We start from the raw sequence: 14,595 nt of genomic DNA on the forward strand, positions 1-14,595 counted from the left end.
TGGGGTAGGGGAGATTGCAGAGTTAGTGTTCAATGGGTACAGGATTTTGTTTTGCAAGATGAAAATTCTCTAGAGAGGGATGGTGGTGACGGTTGCACAAAAATGTGAACATACTTAATGCCACTGAACTGGACACTTGCTTAAAATGGTAAATTTTATGTTCTGTGTATTTTTACCACAAAGAAGTATAGAAAAACAGGGGAAAAAATCACCCATGACATTTCAGTGCAGCTCTATTGGTAAGCTGGCACAGTGTCTTCTGAGTCTTTTTCTAATTTTAGCCTTTTATAGGTCTTTCTTTACAGCTACCTCTCTCGTGCATTATTGGAAGATGTTTTTACATTGTTATAGGACCCAAACGGGCCATTTTAAGCTATGCCATCATATGTGAAGCCCTGATGTTTACACATATTATATTCCACGTTGTGGCCTGGTAGGCAAGACTGCTAGGAAAGACAGAACTCACAGAACACAATCATGGGGACTCTGGCTCTGAGGACCCTTAAGGTATCCTGCTTCCATTTCCTGCTGCTGAAGGATCATTGAGAGGTTATCACACTTCTGCTTAAAATTCTCCAACATCCAATCTCATAACTTGGGGACAGCTCATTCCATTTTTGCAGTGACACTCATCCAACCTACCCTCCTCATTTTACAGACAGAAAAAAAAGGAAAGCCATAGACCTCACTCTCAGAAAGCAGATGTCTTCTCTAATTTGTGACTTTCTCTCCATATAGTATTCTTTACAACAGGCTGCAAACTGGCAGTGTGTGGGGTAAACCTGACCGGTAGATAAATTTTATTTGGCACAAGTTTTACAAATCAAGATTTTTTTGGTAAAAGTCCAGAACTCCAGGCTCTGTTGAAATGTGAGAACTGACCACACTGGGCGGCATTTCCACTCGGCCACAGCTGGCAGCAGCTGCCCGGTACACGCTCTCTACCTTGCCAAAGTCCCCTGCACTCCGTTCTCTCCAAAGAGGCTCAGGTCTAATTTAGAAATCCCCACTGGCCCTGTAGCATACAAGGTTGATCCCTGACTTTAAACTTTCAGATTGAGAAATGCGCTCAGGATCGGTTTCATTCATCACTGACAAGGCTGTGCCACCGACTGTGCTGGGGCACGCCCGCAGGGTCGGGCCTTAACCAGGCGTGAGGGCATCTGCACAGATCCGGCGACCTTCCATTCAGGGCCGACCACTGCCCGCGGACTACGGCCCAGCACCCAGGCCAGCATTGGCCTCCGGGTTCCGCTCCCGACTCGTCATACACCGGCAGGGCAGCAGGCTGGCCCCTGCGGAACGCCGCGTAGTCGTCGGTACCGCGCGCGGGCGACACCTACCTCGTCTGGCTGGTGAGGCACTCGGCAGGCGCCCAGTCGGGGCGGAATCGCACGGTTCCCACCAGCAGGCAGTGAAGCTGCGGGAGCTACCAGCCGGGAGGGCGGCACCCTCACCGCGTGGCCGGCGCTGCCATGGCGACGGCCCTCCCCGGGCCCCAAGCACCAGCACTCGCGCCGGGGGTCTTGGAGCCCCGGCCTCGCTCAGCTGGAGCTCACGCATGCGCACCGACACCCAGGACCCCCAGATACCTGGCGGACATGGGTCGAACCACTGCGCGAAGGGGAGAGAGAACCTTGGAAAGGCTGAGAATGGATGGAAGGAGGAAGAAAAGGCCAAGATAGGACCCCAGATTGACTTGACTCTTAAGGTATCAAGGCCGTGGAATCCACCAGGGGCAGTGGGGTTGACGCTGACTCCGCTCCGAGGTTCTTCGTGACCTTCTACCCCCTCCGCTTGTAATGGGTGGGCCCGGAAGGGCGGGCTCATGGAAGTTGCGCAGGCGCAGTGGGGCCGGCAGCATGGCGTCCAGGCCCAAGCGGCGTGCCTTGGACGGCGGGTTTTCGGTTCCGCGCGATGAGGACGAGGATGATGAACTCGAGGATGAGGACGAAGACAATGAAGACAGTGACGAAGAGGAGGATGAAGACGACGAGGTCGTCAATGAGGTGAGGAACACGCGCGACTCCGGTTTGGCTTATGTCTGGGAAAAAACTTTCCAACAACCAAAGCCATGTGAGTGTGTGAGCTGCTTGGAGTAGCGACTTCCCCGTACCTGAGGGTCCTTAAGCAGAAACTGGAGGTGAGAAAAGGTTCTCACTCAGGTTCCACTTCGGTCTTTTACATATTGCAGCCACAGAAAGTTATTTTTATAAGTCCTGTCCCGGCCGGGTGCGTGGGCCCTCCCACCGCCGCAACGGCACCGTCCTCGGTGGCCTTTTTTAGTTCTCAGGCTAAAGCCCCAAATCCTTCTGGGCCGCCGGGGGCCCCGAGTTCATCCTCTGCCCTCCCCGCGCAGCTCCCCGCCGGGTTCGCGGTGCCTGCCTCCCTCATGGCGGCCGCCTTCCAGTTTCTCGAAGGCCAGCCTCCTTCTCCTCTCTGCGCGCTGCGTTTTTCCTGCAGTGTTTTCCCTTCCTTGGTCAGATCTCAACTAAGCTGTCTTTTCTGCCCCTCAGACCAAGTCCTGGTGATATGTTCTGCTAGAACTGGCTCCTACCGTAGAGCCTGGCATTAGAGGTAGTTAACACTTGTTGAATGAATAATTAGGACGGAAAGGTCCTGAAGAACCCGGAATGGCTAATAGGTAGCCCTGAACTTAACACCCGCCGGGCAGAGTTGGTAATTTATGCCCCTGATGCTAATCTTTGCCATTTCTCTAAATGTTACCTGAAAACTGGGTTCACCTCTTGGTGGGTGACCGAGCCAGTAAGCACAACCAAGCTGCAGATTAGAAGGAGGAAGGATTTCTTACTTGCAGCAGAAGTAAGGAGAACACCGGGGGTCTTTCCCCAAGCAGTGTCTCCTCCAAACAGCAGCGCTGCTGTTTTAAGCTAAGGGTACGTGCATATTCATGAGGGGGCTTGAGCAGAGGCGAATTCAGCATAAAATTGGGGCAAAGGTCAAGGAGTCCAAGCTTTAGCTGATTGAAGTCTGGAGGGTCAGCATCATCATTCGGTCCTCCACCTGGGTGGGGGCCTTAGTTCCTGCAGAACTCAGATATTACGGATATCATTTGAGGAGGAGCTAGGACTCTCTTATGTCAAGAAAGCCATTCCTGGTTCTTTTTCTCAGGGACCCTTGAACGTATCTGCTTACGTAAATGGTTGCCAAATTCACCAGCTGCTCAAATCCAAAACCCGAAAGTTAACTGTAATTCCTCCCTTTTCCTCATCCCGCATCAGTAAATTCTGTTGGCTTTACCTTCAGTATCCAGACGTTTCTCATCAGTGATTCTGCAACGGTCAAAGTCCACCCTTCCACCATCTCTTGCCTGGACTTCTGTAGTAACTTTTAACTGGCATGCCTTTTCCCGTTCTTGTTCCCCTACAATCTCTCCTCCACCCACAGCAGAAAGATCTTTTAAAAATGTAGGTCTACGGACTTCCCTGGCTGTGCAGTGGTTAAGATTCCTCGCGTTTCCATTGCAGGGGGCATGGGTTTGATCCCTGGTCTGGGAACTAAGATCCTGCGTGCCGCACTGCACGGCGAAAAAGAAAACATGTAGATCTGTTCTCACTTCCCTGCTCTGACCGCTCCAATGGCTTCCCATTTCATTTGTATGAAAATCCGAAGTCCTCATGGTTATTGGACAGAGAGACAGCTAATGTGGTGGGATCAGAATAAGGAAGAACGTGATGGGGGAATAAAGTCAGAGATAAACATGAGCAGGGCAAGCATGGGTGCAGGATTAGTGCTGTGATTGTGGTGTGGGTATATAATATATTTTCCATGGAACAGAGCTTTCCCTTACAAAGCAGCTCTTTACTTTGGCCCCTTGCCTTAAATGCGGTCTCACCGTTTTTTATTTAGATCTTTAACTGGCTTTTGCTAACTTCGGGTTATAGAACTCAGCGCTTCTTGCGTTAACATGGATAATCTATCAGTTTGCCAGTGGTTGGAAATTTGTGTAGTAACCATCACTGATGATAGTGTAAGAAAATAGGCAGTTACATATACTGCTGGTGGGACTATAAATTGATGCACCCTTTTTGGAGGGCCATTTGACAACATCAGAACTTTAAAATGTGTATAAATCCTCTGATTCAGTAATTCTGCTTGTGAGAATTTACCCTCCAGCAATAATAGTAATACTAATAATACATGATTTAGGATCCTCAAGGACTGATCTTATTTAGCACTTAAAAGCCTTTAAGTCTTTTTTTTTTTTGGAGTGAAGTAATCCTTACATTTATTTATGGAATATTTCAGTGGCATTGCGTCTTAGAGTCTGTTATTGTTGTTTTACAGAGATAGATCAGGGAGCCTCGCTACACACACCTTTTAGTTACTTGTACTCACCATATTTCCTCCTGCCTCAGGGCCTTCGTCTGTGCTGTGCCAGGAACTCTCTTTAGTGGTCCTAGGTTCCCAGCTCAAGTGTCACTTCTCTAAGGGAAGCCTTTCCTGAATTTCCAACCTCCTATTTCTTAAGCTGTTATAGCACCATTCACCTGTGTTTTATAGCATGCATAGTTGTAAGCCTATATTTATTTCCATGACTATTTCCTTAATGTCGGTACTCCCACCTAAACCATAAGCTCCAGGAGGGCATGATCGTTCATGTCTACTTTGCTCACCTTTTCATCTTGAGTGCCTGGCACAGTGCTTGGTACAGAGGGGTACTCAGTAAATTCTTGCCCAGTGAATGAAGCGTGGCCTCAAATCCATGGGCTGAATCAAGCTCTAGGCAATGCCAAGGACTTTTGAAGTGATTTTGTTCTTTGCTCGCTCTTACTGCAGTCAGGTAATAATAATTTCTCATTTGCTTTATCCAGAACAGACTTTCTCAACATCAAAACTAGGTCACTCTGAATGCGTTGTTCTTCTCAGGCTTTTCTTTCAAATGAGGAGATGGTGTGAAGGTGCTTTGTCATCTGTGCAGATGGCAGTCTTGGCAATGTTTGCTTATTTTGAAGCCTAGGCAGTTATAGTTCTTTTGGTAACATTTTCTTCTTCTTGTCCTTTTTCTGGCATGTTCCATAGATGGAGATAGAGCCAAAAAGAATGAGGTGGGGAGGGAACATAATGCCTGAATTATCTTAGTGACTTATGTATGATGACCTATTTTGTGTGTCATTTACAGGAAGTGAATATTGAATTCGAAGCTTATTCTATCTCAGATAACGATTACGACGGAATTAAGAAATTACTGCAGCAGGTATTGTCTTTTATTCATTACACACGGATTTGCTCTTCTAAGAAATTCCAGGCCATTCGATATAAGTTCTGTCAGATTTCATTTTTTCTGTTTTAGAATTACCATTCCTACCCTCTCCACTTTGCCTGGAAGGAAGAATTGTTTTCTTTTCCAGGGCTAACTCCCCTATTTGTGCCTCTGCTCCCAGACCCCTTCCTTTGATTAACATATTTAAGTATTCTGTGTTCTAAAATACGCTCCCTTTCATATTTTAATTACTTGAGCTATTCTGTTTTTCTCTCATCCATTTCTAAGCTTTGTGGGGTTAAAGGAGTTCTCACGTGGTGGCCCTGTCACCGATTCCACCATCTGGTGCCACAAGCAGCAGGCTTGCTGCTTCTCCGTATTCCTTCACTCCACCTAAGATGGCTTTGGTTCGCCACCCTTCAGAGCCTCCGGTGTCCAGTCCACCCTCCTCCCCTCTCTTCTCCTCCCTGTCCGCTCCTCTCCCCAAGACCCCCTGCATTACCACCGGCTCTGCCTCGTCTCAAATTTCTGTTCCTTGACTGATTTGATTTGCTCCGGCTTTTCTTTCCTCTTGGGATTGCTTTTCTGGGTCATCTTCCTGGTCAAATCATTGAAATTTCATTATTTTTATTTGAATATGGAAATTAGAAGTTTTATTAGAAATCATACTTCGGTTTTATTTTTCTTAGGTTTTTTTTTTAATAGATTTATTTTTATTTATTTATTTACTTTTGGTTACGTTGGGTCTTCATTGCTGCGTGCAGGCTTTCTCTAGTTGAGGCGAGTGGGGGCTACTCTTCGTTGCAGTGCGCGGGCTTCTCATTGCGGTGGCTTCTCGTTGAGAGCGGGCTCTAGGCGTGCAGGCTTCAGTAGTTGTGGATCTTGAGCTCAGTAGTTGTTGCACACGGGCTCAGTAGTTGTGGCGCACAGGCTTAGCTGCTCCTTGGCATGTGGGATCTTCCCGGACCAGGGCTCGAACCCATGTCCCCTGCATTGGCAGGTGGATTCGTAACCACTCTGCCACCAGGGAAGTCCCATACTTTGGTTTTAATTTAAAATATATTTTTTTTCTCCTCTTAGCTTTTCCTAAAAGCTCCTGTGAACACTGCAGAACTAACAGATCTCTTGATTCAACAGAAACATATTGGGAGTGTGATTAAGGTAAGCAGGACAGTTGTGTTTATTCTGATTAAATTAGTTCTTTATCCTAAGTTCCTCTTGTTTTATAGCAAGTAGGCCAGAAACTCAAATTGGAAAGTATTACTGGTTAGAAGGCCATCTCAGCAATTCAGGGTTATTAAATGCAGTGATCTAGGTTGTGGCAGCGGATAGGGAGAGAAGTGGGCTGATTCAGAAGATATTGGGGAGGTGAAATACGACGGGGCTTAATGAATGGTTGGGTCTGAGAGTGAGTGGAAAAGGAGTTGAGGATGATACCCTAGTGTCTGGCTGGAGAACCAAGGTAGCAAGCATGGAGGAGGATCAGGTTAAGAGGGGAACGCGAGCTTGGATTTGTACATTTTGCGTTTGATTCGCCTGTGATACATGCAAGTGAGATGTTGCGCAGCAGCTGGAGACTGGGGCATTTTCAGCACATAAATGGTCACTGAAGTTGTGGGAGTAGTTGAAGTTGTCCAGGGAGGGCAGGGACAGAGTCTGGTCATAACAGCGTTAGTTGGGGGGATGAGCTAAGTGGCAGAACCTGCCAAGGAGACTCAGGAGTGACAGGAGAGGGAAAAGGGGGAAAGCCTCGAGTGGTGTCATGCAAAGCAGGGGGTGGCACTTGGAGGAGGAGGGAGCAGGCCTGGGACGAATCCCGCCTCTGCGTGTACTCTCCGCTGGCTCTACGTTTCTTCTGCTGCCTGACAGACTGCCCTGCAGCTTCGAGTCAGGACAGCAACAGTACTCTGGCCCGTGACTCTGCACTTTGGACAGAGCTCAGTGAGGACAGCTCGTATTCGCTCCGGGCACATTAGCTGCAGAGGCTCAGCGCGGGGCTGGCGGATTTCCTTGCAAGATGGTTCACTCCTGTGTCTCTGTTGGGAGCCCAGCTGGAACCATGGGCCTCAGTCTCTGTAGTGTGGGCCTCCCTACCCAAGAGAGCCAGGCAGAAGTGCAGAGCATCTTATGTTACCGGGTGATTTCCACCATTCATTTGATCAGCAGATGTGATGGCCTGTGCAGGTCCAAGGGGAGGGCACGTGGATCGCCCCCCTCAGTGGGAGGGGTGTCTAGGTCACTTTGTCAGAAGAGAATGTGGGATAGGAAAAATCGCTTCAGCCTTCTGTGGAAACTGCAGTCTGCACGGTGACCTTCATCTTTCTCCACGGGCATCTCTGACGATGAGGATGAGGATGGTGCCTGCTTCGTAGGTGTGGGGGGGTGGTGAACGGGAGAAGATGCTTAGAACAGCATCTGGCGCACGGCTTGTACTCTGTATGCGTAACTGTCCCCGTTGAAGTCTTTTTTTTCTATTCCCAGCACCTATCGTCTAGCTTATTGTAAAAAAGCAAAATAAACAACTCCACCTCGGTCTAAGGTTCCATCCACTCAAACGACCTCACCTTCAGCCATCTCACTTGGTTTTCAAAGCCAAAATTCTTGAAAGATATTTTGCATTTGATTTCCACCTCCTCTCCTAAACACCTTAATCTGGCTTTTACCCCCAACACTCTCCCGATGTCCTGAAACTGATGGGATCACCAACATCTTCATTACTAAATACAACAGACGCTTTTCAGACCTGCTGCCAACATTCAGAACCTGTAGCACACAACGTCAGGAAGATGAGAGGGTGACACCTCGGTAGCATCCCTTTATTAGCGCGGTGGGGAGAAGCAGCTGCCTGCTCTGTGATCAGACACACGTGAGCTCTAGCTGATTAGTGTCCCGAGACCTGATGCATACCGATGAGAAGCAGTTGCTTTTATTTTTGAAAAAGCTTATTCTCTAGTCGGGGGATTCAGCCTTTCATTGGATAATTACACAAATAAGTCTAAATTACAATTATGGCTTCCTTGGCTTCCACAGAGACACCTGCGGTGTCCCAGGGACCCAGGCTTCTTGTTCCTAGGACAGGGACTGCCAGAGCTTTCTCTGGAGGCTTTGGAACTGGGGGGATTTGGACTCTTCTAGAGAAGGCGATTCCGAGGGAAGGGGAGGTGGGCTGGGGACTGCGTGTGCGTGGCTGGCGCGAGGCTGGAGTCTCAGGGCCCGGGTGTCGTGCAGCGGGTTGCTCAGAACTCGGCTGCCACGAAGAATTGTGTTGAGTGAAGAGTCCCGGGAGAGGGAAGGAGTGGGCTGGGAGGGGCAGGTCTCGGGCCAGGCCGGGGCGGGGCGGCGGGTGGTGGTGGTGGTGGGGGAGACGGGGGCGGCGGGTGGTGGTGGGGGAGACGGGGGCGGCGGGTGGTGGTGGGGGAGACGGGGGCGGCGGGTGGTGGTGGGGGAGACGGGGGCGGCGGGTGGTGGTGGGGGAGACGGGGGCGGGGCCCGCGCCACGGAGCAGCGGCAGCCGGCGGGGCGCGCCTGGCGGTCTGTCCAGGGGGAGGAAGGCCGAGTGGGTTCCTGGGTGCTCGTTGCTTTTCATCGACGGGGGGTTTGGGAGTCTCAGGGCTTCACACTGGGGGGCCTTCTTCCTGCCCCGGCTTTCCGTCCGTCGGCACCACGCAAGTTTTGCCACGGTGGCCGGGGGTCCTCTGACGTGCACGGGAGCTGCCGTGCTGCTCTCGGAGGACCAGGGCGGGTTCACGCAGTACGTTCTTCTGCGCTCCTCTCCCCTCTCCTCCAAGAGCCGACGTGCCCTTGCTCCTCTCGCCGGGACTGCGTCAGTCTCTCCTGAGCTGCCTCGGCGCCCTGCTGCGTTGCTGAGCTCGAGGCCTCTCTCCCGCGTCTGGCAGCCGCTCTGGCGGTGACCCAGGCCTTCGGGGCCTCGTCGCAGCCGCCCCCCCTTCGTGTTCCCGCACCGCCAGCTTCAGTGGAAGTGTTCTGCTGTGAAGCCTGGTTGCCCCTTCGCCTGAGGCCCCCTCCGTGGCACCGTCAGCTTGGATCCGGGAGCCGCGTTCTCCCTCGCCGGCCTCCGGGGAGCCCAGGCCCCTCCCGCAGCTCTGTCTGCTTCGATTTCCCCCCACGGGCAGGCTCCGCTCCGCTCTGTTCCTGCCCTGAGGCCCCGGCCACCGGGGGGCGCTCTGGCGCTGCCGACCGCACCTGGCTGAGCCCGTGGTGCTGGTGCCGCTTCGCACAGAACAAGTTCAGGGACAGACGGGCTGTCTTGGGTCCCTGCTGTCCTTCGGTGGAAGAGCAGCAGCCTCATTTTATTTCATTCATTCAGCGCTTGTTCCCCAAGGACTTAGTCTGGCCTGGCTCTGTGCTGGGGGCCGGGGATGCTGCCAGAGGAGTTTACAGCTGGGACGAGCAAACAAGCAACAGGTAAAAGAAAATGTGGACTATGTGTCGAGTCGAGTACAGCTGAGCCAGGAAGTTCAAAGTGGAGTCAAGCATCTCACTCTTAGTTCTGTTTTCTCGATTCCTCATTTCTTCTCTTGCCCTCGTTTTCTTATCTCCTACCCGTGCACACGGAGGCATTGCTCCCCTTCCCCAGTGGTGGGGACTGGCCGGTGGTCAGGAAGCATGCGTTTTAGGTGAGACAGTGTGGTGGACACACAGAGAAACAAGGCTGGGCTGGCTCCAGCCAGACCGCTTAGAAAACAGACTAAAATGGTTTCCTTCATGAGGTCTTATCTGTTCTGGATTTATAAGACATTGAGGAAAATGTCTTAAGAGTCTAGTAAAAAGAAATTTAGAGCAGGAGATCATCCAGAATGTAAGAAGAGGACAGAATCAAGGGAGGTAAAGTGATGTGAACAAGACCACACAATTTTAGCCCACGGTGCTTTTCTGAGGTGATGACAGTAAAACAAAGTTATCGTTTGAAAAGTGGAAAGATAAACGAGGCCTGGATTCCAAGACTTGGTGTTGCACTTCTTTCCAACCAAATATAAAGTTAATTTTTTTTTCTTTTTAAAATAGCAAACGGATGTTTCAGAAGACAGCGATGATGATGTGGATGAAGATGGGATTTTTGGCTTCATAAGCCTTTTAAATTTAACTGAAAGGAAGGTGGGTTTCCCTGACTGGCATCAGAATGGTTATTCCTTAGGCCAAACCCTCAGGAGTTAATTTTATTTAATGCATGATAAAAGTATCTTTTATATCAGACCATGATATTAACTATAAATATGTGTGCTCTTGTGAAATCTTATTGTAATCCTTTTTTCAGTATGAAGGTGTTTTTGTTTTCCTTTGAATACTCTGTACCCAGTTAAAGTCATTTACTGCCTGTGGTATAGAGAATCGTCACCTGGCTTTTCAGGAATGGGTGTCCTGATGTTGGTGTTGACACAGGAGCTGTTTTGCTGTCTCTGCAGCTGTTTTGATTTCTGAAGTTGAGGACACTTACTGACATTTATCTGTATTTTCATTCATTACTTTTTATTGACTCATTGATGAGTTCTAATAAACAACCAGCAGCTTCCCTGCCTTAGAATAAGATGCAGGCTATACTTTATCGTAATTTTTAATTGAACTTTTCCAGTTACTTCCATCTGTCTCTATGAGATGGATTAGAATTTCCATCCCAGCATGTCTGAGTGTTAGTATAACCTTCTCTGACCCTTGATTATGGGATGGTAAATAACCAGGTGTAGTTACTTTAGAGAAATACTTAAGCAATCAACACTGAGGACATATAAGGTTTTAAAGGTTTTGGCAGAAAACTGCCCTTACCTGTAAGATAAAAAGTGATAGCTCTCACTTTGGAGTTTTCTCCTGTAAGTGATGGCCTGTAATAAAAAGTGAGCCTTCTCTTTGCTTTCTAGGGTACCCCGTTTGCTGAACAAATTAAAGAGTTTATTTTACGCCTCTGCGAGAAGAACTGTGAAAAGAGTATGGTTGAACAGCTGGACAAGCTTTTCAATGACGCCACCAGGCCTGTGGGCTTTCTGCTGAGTGAAAGATTCATTAACATTCCTGCACAGATAGCGCTGCCCATGCACCAGCAGCTTCAGTAAGACACTTTGGAAGATGCCTTTGAACGGTAGTTCTTTCCCCAAGTGGATTCAGAAATGTGCTTCAAATGGCATGTTTTGGTATAGAAAGAGTTCTGCCCTTGGTTTAAGCATGAGTGGTGAGAATGCCTGTGAGATGCATGCATTATTAATAATTGGCTTTTTAAAAGAGTTTTAATTACTTAGGAATATTGTGATAGTAGGCTTAATAATCTTAGAGATTTAAATGGTATAAAAATTGTTGAGTTTCATATAGACTTTTTACCTCCATTTGACTAAAGCTTTTAACCCTCTTCACAGATAGATTTCTGTAACACAAATAAAATGTTGAATAATTACAACAATAACAAACAGTACAACTCCTAAATTCCACTGGGATATTTTATGACTAATGCAACCATGGTCCTGATACTGCATCTCTGGCTTCTCAGGGTTTGTTATTTTGTTTTTTAATTCAGGAGTTTTAAGTTTACAAGAATATTTTAAATGTAAGAAGGGCTAAGAATTGGCATCGCCCGTGCTTTGAAATAGAGGAGGATAAAATTACAGGCAGGCCCCCAGGCTTTACGGAATATTATTTCTCAGAGGTCACGGCACTTCTTTGTGATCTCCCTGGAAATAGTTGGCGCGAATGTAACTACAGTCTGAAGGCCTTTCGGTTTCCCATTTTTCCTTCAGAGACACATCGCTTTTTAGTTTTACTCTCATACTCCTCAGCTGATACTCACATTGTACTTCTGGGGCCTAAGCGTGTTTTGTTTTGCGTTGTCTTTTTTCTGATCAGCTGGAGCTCATGTCTGTTTGGTTTCAGGAGAGCATGATCTGCTTTCTCCTGATCCTCTATTGAAGAAAGCTGCAGAGGGTTCTGAGTTTCTTTACATTTTTGTTTAGTCAGATGCACAGGGTTATTGTATGATTTAAAGAAAGGAAGAAAAGAATTAAAGGCTTCATTGCTATCTCATTGACTGTGGTAGTTTGGGGCATCTGTCTGGCCGTTCCTGCAGGAGGTCAGAAATGAGTCCCAGACGTGGTGGTTGGAGATTGTAGTGGTCACGTGCTGTAATGGCATTGGTCATGGCCGTGTGCTTTTGTGTGCTTCAGTTAAATGTTTGTTGTTTTAGAAAATCCAGATTCTTAGGTATTTTTAACAGAGCAGTGACGTGTGAACTTGAGATTCCTGTTAGTAGCTGTGTATCCACAGCTCAGAGCATAATCTGAGAGTCATCGTACCATTTATTATAAAAGGCGCTGCCACAGTCAATTGAATGTGCACCTGGATACATAAAGAAAACTCACTGCTTTAGAAGCATCCAGATCTAATGTCTGTCCATTAAGCCTGCATCCCAGCAGAACCCAGAGAAGAGGCCTCACCGGTTTTCTCTGTGCTCTGGTTTGTTGATGGGTCTCGCCTCACCCATCAGCCAAACCTTGTGTGTGTGTATGCCTCGTAGGAAAGAACTAGCAGAGGCGCACAAAACTAACAAGCCGTGTGGGAAGTGTTCCTTCTACCTTCTGATTAGCAAGACGTTTGTGGAAGCAGGAAAAAGCAATTCCAAAAAGAAATTGAGCAGCCAAAAGAAAGATGAGTTAATGTTTGCAAATGCAGAAGAAGAATTTTTCTATGAGGTAAGCCCATCGTGTTCCATCTCTTTGTTTAGATGTAAATAAGGATTTTCTTGATGATAATCAGGATTTATTGCTCTCTCATTTTATGTCAAAGTCCTTCTGTTTTTAAACTTCTGTATCTACAGCAGCTAGGAGCTAGTAACACAGTGAGAGTGGGGAGGAGGTGATTACCATGCCGACGACATGCTTACTGTGAGATCTTTATTCTCAAACCGCTCTGGGAGGCGAACATCAGCCTGTGTGCACAGATGGGGGACGTTGAGTCCAAGGGAGCTTGGAGCCACTATCTGGTCGGTGTGGAGGACGGGGTGGACCCTGCTCTCCCGGTGCTGGCTCATGTGCCGCCCTGTGCCCTTAGTCCTGGAGGCCACCCCATTGGTGGGATTTCTAGCACTTTCTCCCTGTAAAAGCCTGTGCTGTGACGGACAACCAGATACCAGAGCATGTTACTTTCTTATGCTGCCTTCCTCTCAAAAATGTTAAATACATCTCTGAGGAGGACATTTTCCTGGATTGGATGATATCACTTATTTTAAGGTGTCCACTAAAGACTAAAGCACTATACATTCAGCTCTGCCCTTGTTTTTCAGGAAGTAAATAAGTGAAAATTAAACTTTTAAAAATGTGTGCCTCAGCACTGCAGGCAGACCATGTCAGGGACGTATGTAACGGGTGTTTTAAGATGGGCTGGTTACGCGGAGCTGCCTGTCTTCACACAGCAGCTTTATGCTGAGGAAGCAGCTGGGACAGTGGGTAAGACCAGCATTTAAAGATGATTCTTCTCATTAACTGTCAAATTTTATGAGTCTTAATTTCACTTGTGTATCATGAGATTATTTTGAGAATCAAACGAGATCATGAATATGAGCGACTTCAGAATTGTAAACAGTAGTAGTGTTACTATTACTTAGCTGCTTGTTCCCCTCTTAGAAATGGAACGCTTCTATCCATACTCCTCATGTTAGAAATCTATTTGGTGAGTGTTTTATAACGTCTGCCTGACTGTCCCATTTGAGCTTCCTTGATTCTGTGTTTTGCTTCCTTTAGCTGTCAGTCTTATTACATATGCCAAACGTAGTATTTTTTGTTATCAATTAAGTGAGTTTTGCCTTTAGCTTGTCTGAACTTTAAATTTATGGTTCTTTGGTTTAGAAGGCAATCCTGAAGTTCAACTACTCGGTGCAGGAGGAGAGCGACACGTGTCTGGGAGGCCGATGGTCCTTTGATGATGTACCAATGAAGCCCCTGCGAACTGTGATGTTAATTCCAAGCGAAAAAATGAATGAAATCATGGATAAACTGAAGGAACATCTATCTGTCTAACCCATTTCCCATGGACAGTGGTGGGCTTGTTTTTGTAAAAATTACCAGAAGACTTAGTTGAGATTTACTGAAAAACTCATGACTTTATTCAGATTAAGTTCCTCTACAAAAAGTAGGGTTCTGTCACCCGTGTCTGTGACACATTTACAAAATATCTTCGCTTTTTAAGATTTTGGTCAAATTAAGAATGGTTGATTAAAAACTTTTCCAATAAGAAGAAAAACATGGAGTAGTAATTCAATAAAAACTTCTATTTTTAGTTGTTAAATAATATGCAAAAAGTTTTATTCTTTTCAAGACTATCCTTTGCAGGGTATGACATCCATCTTCACGTCACGTCTGCACGTCACGCCAGTGGAC

General features: G+C 47.5%; 2 protein-coding genes across 4 annotated transcripts in view; one reads left to right on the top strand and one right to left on the bottom strand.

The window, feature by feature from the left end:
- UROS (uroporphyrinogen III synthase) overlaps positions 1–1,549 on the bottom strand; it is a 34,030-nt gene extending 32,481 nt beyond the window's left edge. For both annotated transcript variants that reach the window (XM_082673661.1, XM_082673660.1), the window contains exon 1: positions 1,344–1,549. The gene's annotated coding sequence lies outside the window, so the exon portion shown is untranslated. The remainder of the gene's footprint in view (positions 1–1,343) is intronic.
- A 299-nt stretch (positions 1,550–1,848) lies between these two features.
- On the top strand, positions 1,849–14,592 carry BCCIP (BRCA2 and CDKN1A interacting protein). 2 transcript variants are annotated; one of them, XM_082673363.1, is made up of 7 exons: positions 1,849–2,009; positions 5,144–5,218; positions 6,305–6,385; positions 10,250–10,339; positions 11,098–11,285; positions 12,738–12,912; positions 14,065–14,582. In XM_082673363.1, the coding sequence occupies exons 1-7, from the start codon at positions 1,863–1,865 to the stop codon at positions 14,233–14,235; spliced, it is 927 nt and encodes a 308-aa protein (XP_082529489.1). In that variant the 5' UTR covers positions 1,849–1,862; the 3' UTR covers positions 14,236–14,582. The 2 variants fall into 2 exon arrangements, with proteins under 2 accessions (XP_082529489.1, XP_082529490.1); XM_082673364.1 differs by lacking the exon at positions 5,144–5,218 and having other exon boundaries at positions 14,065–14,592.
- Positions 14,593–14,595: the final 3 nt, after the last annotated feature.

This window comes from Grampus griseus (genome assembly GCF_964374135.1).
Source record: "Grampus griseus genome assembly, chromosome: 16".
Taxonomy (NCBI): Eukaryota; Metazoa; Chordata; class Mammalia; order Artiodactyla; family Delphinidae; genus Grampus; species Grampus griseus.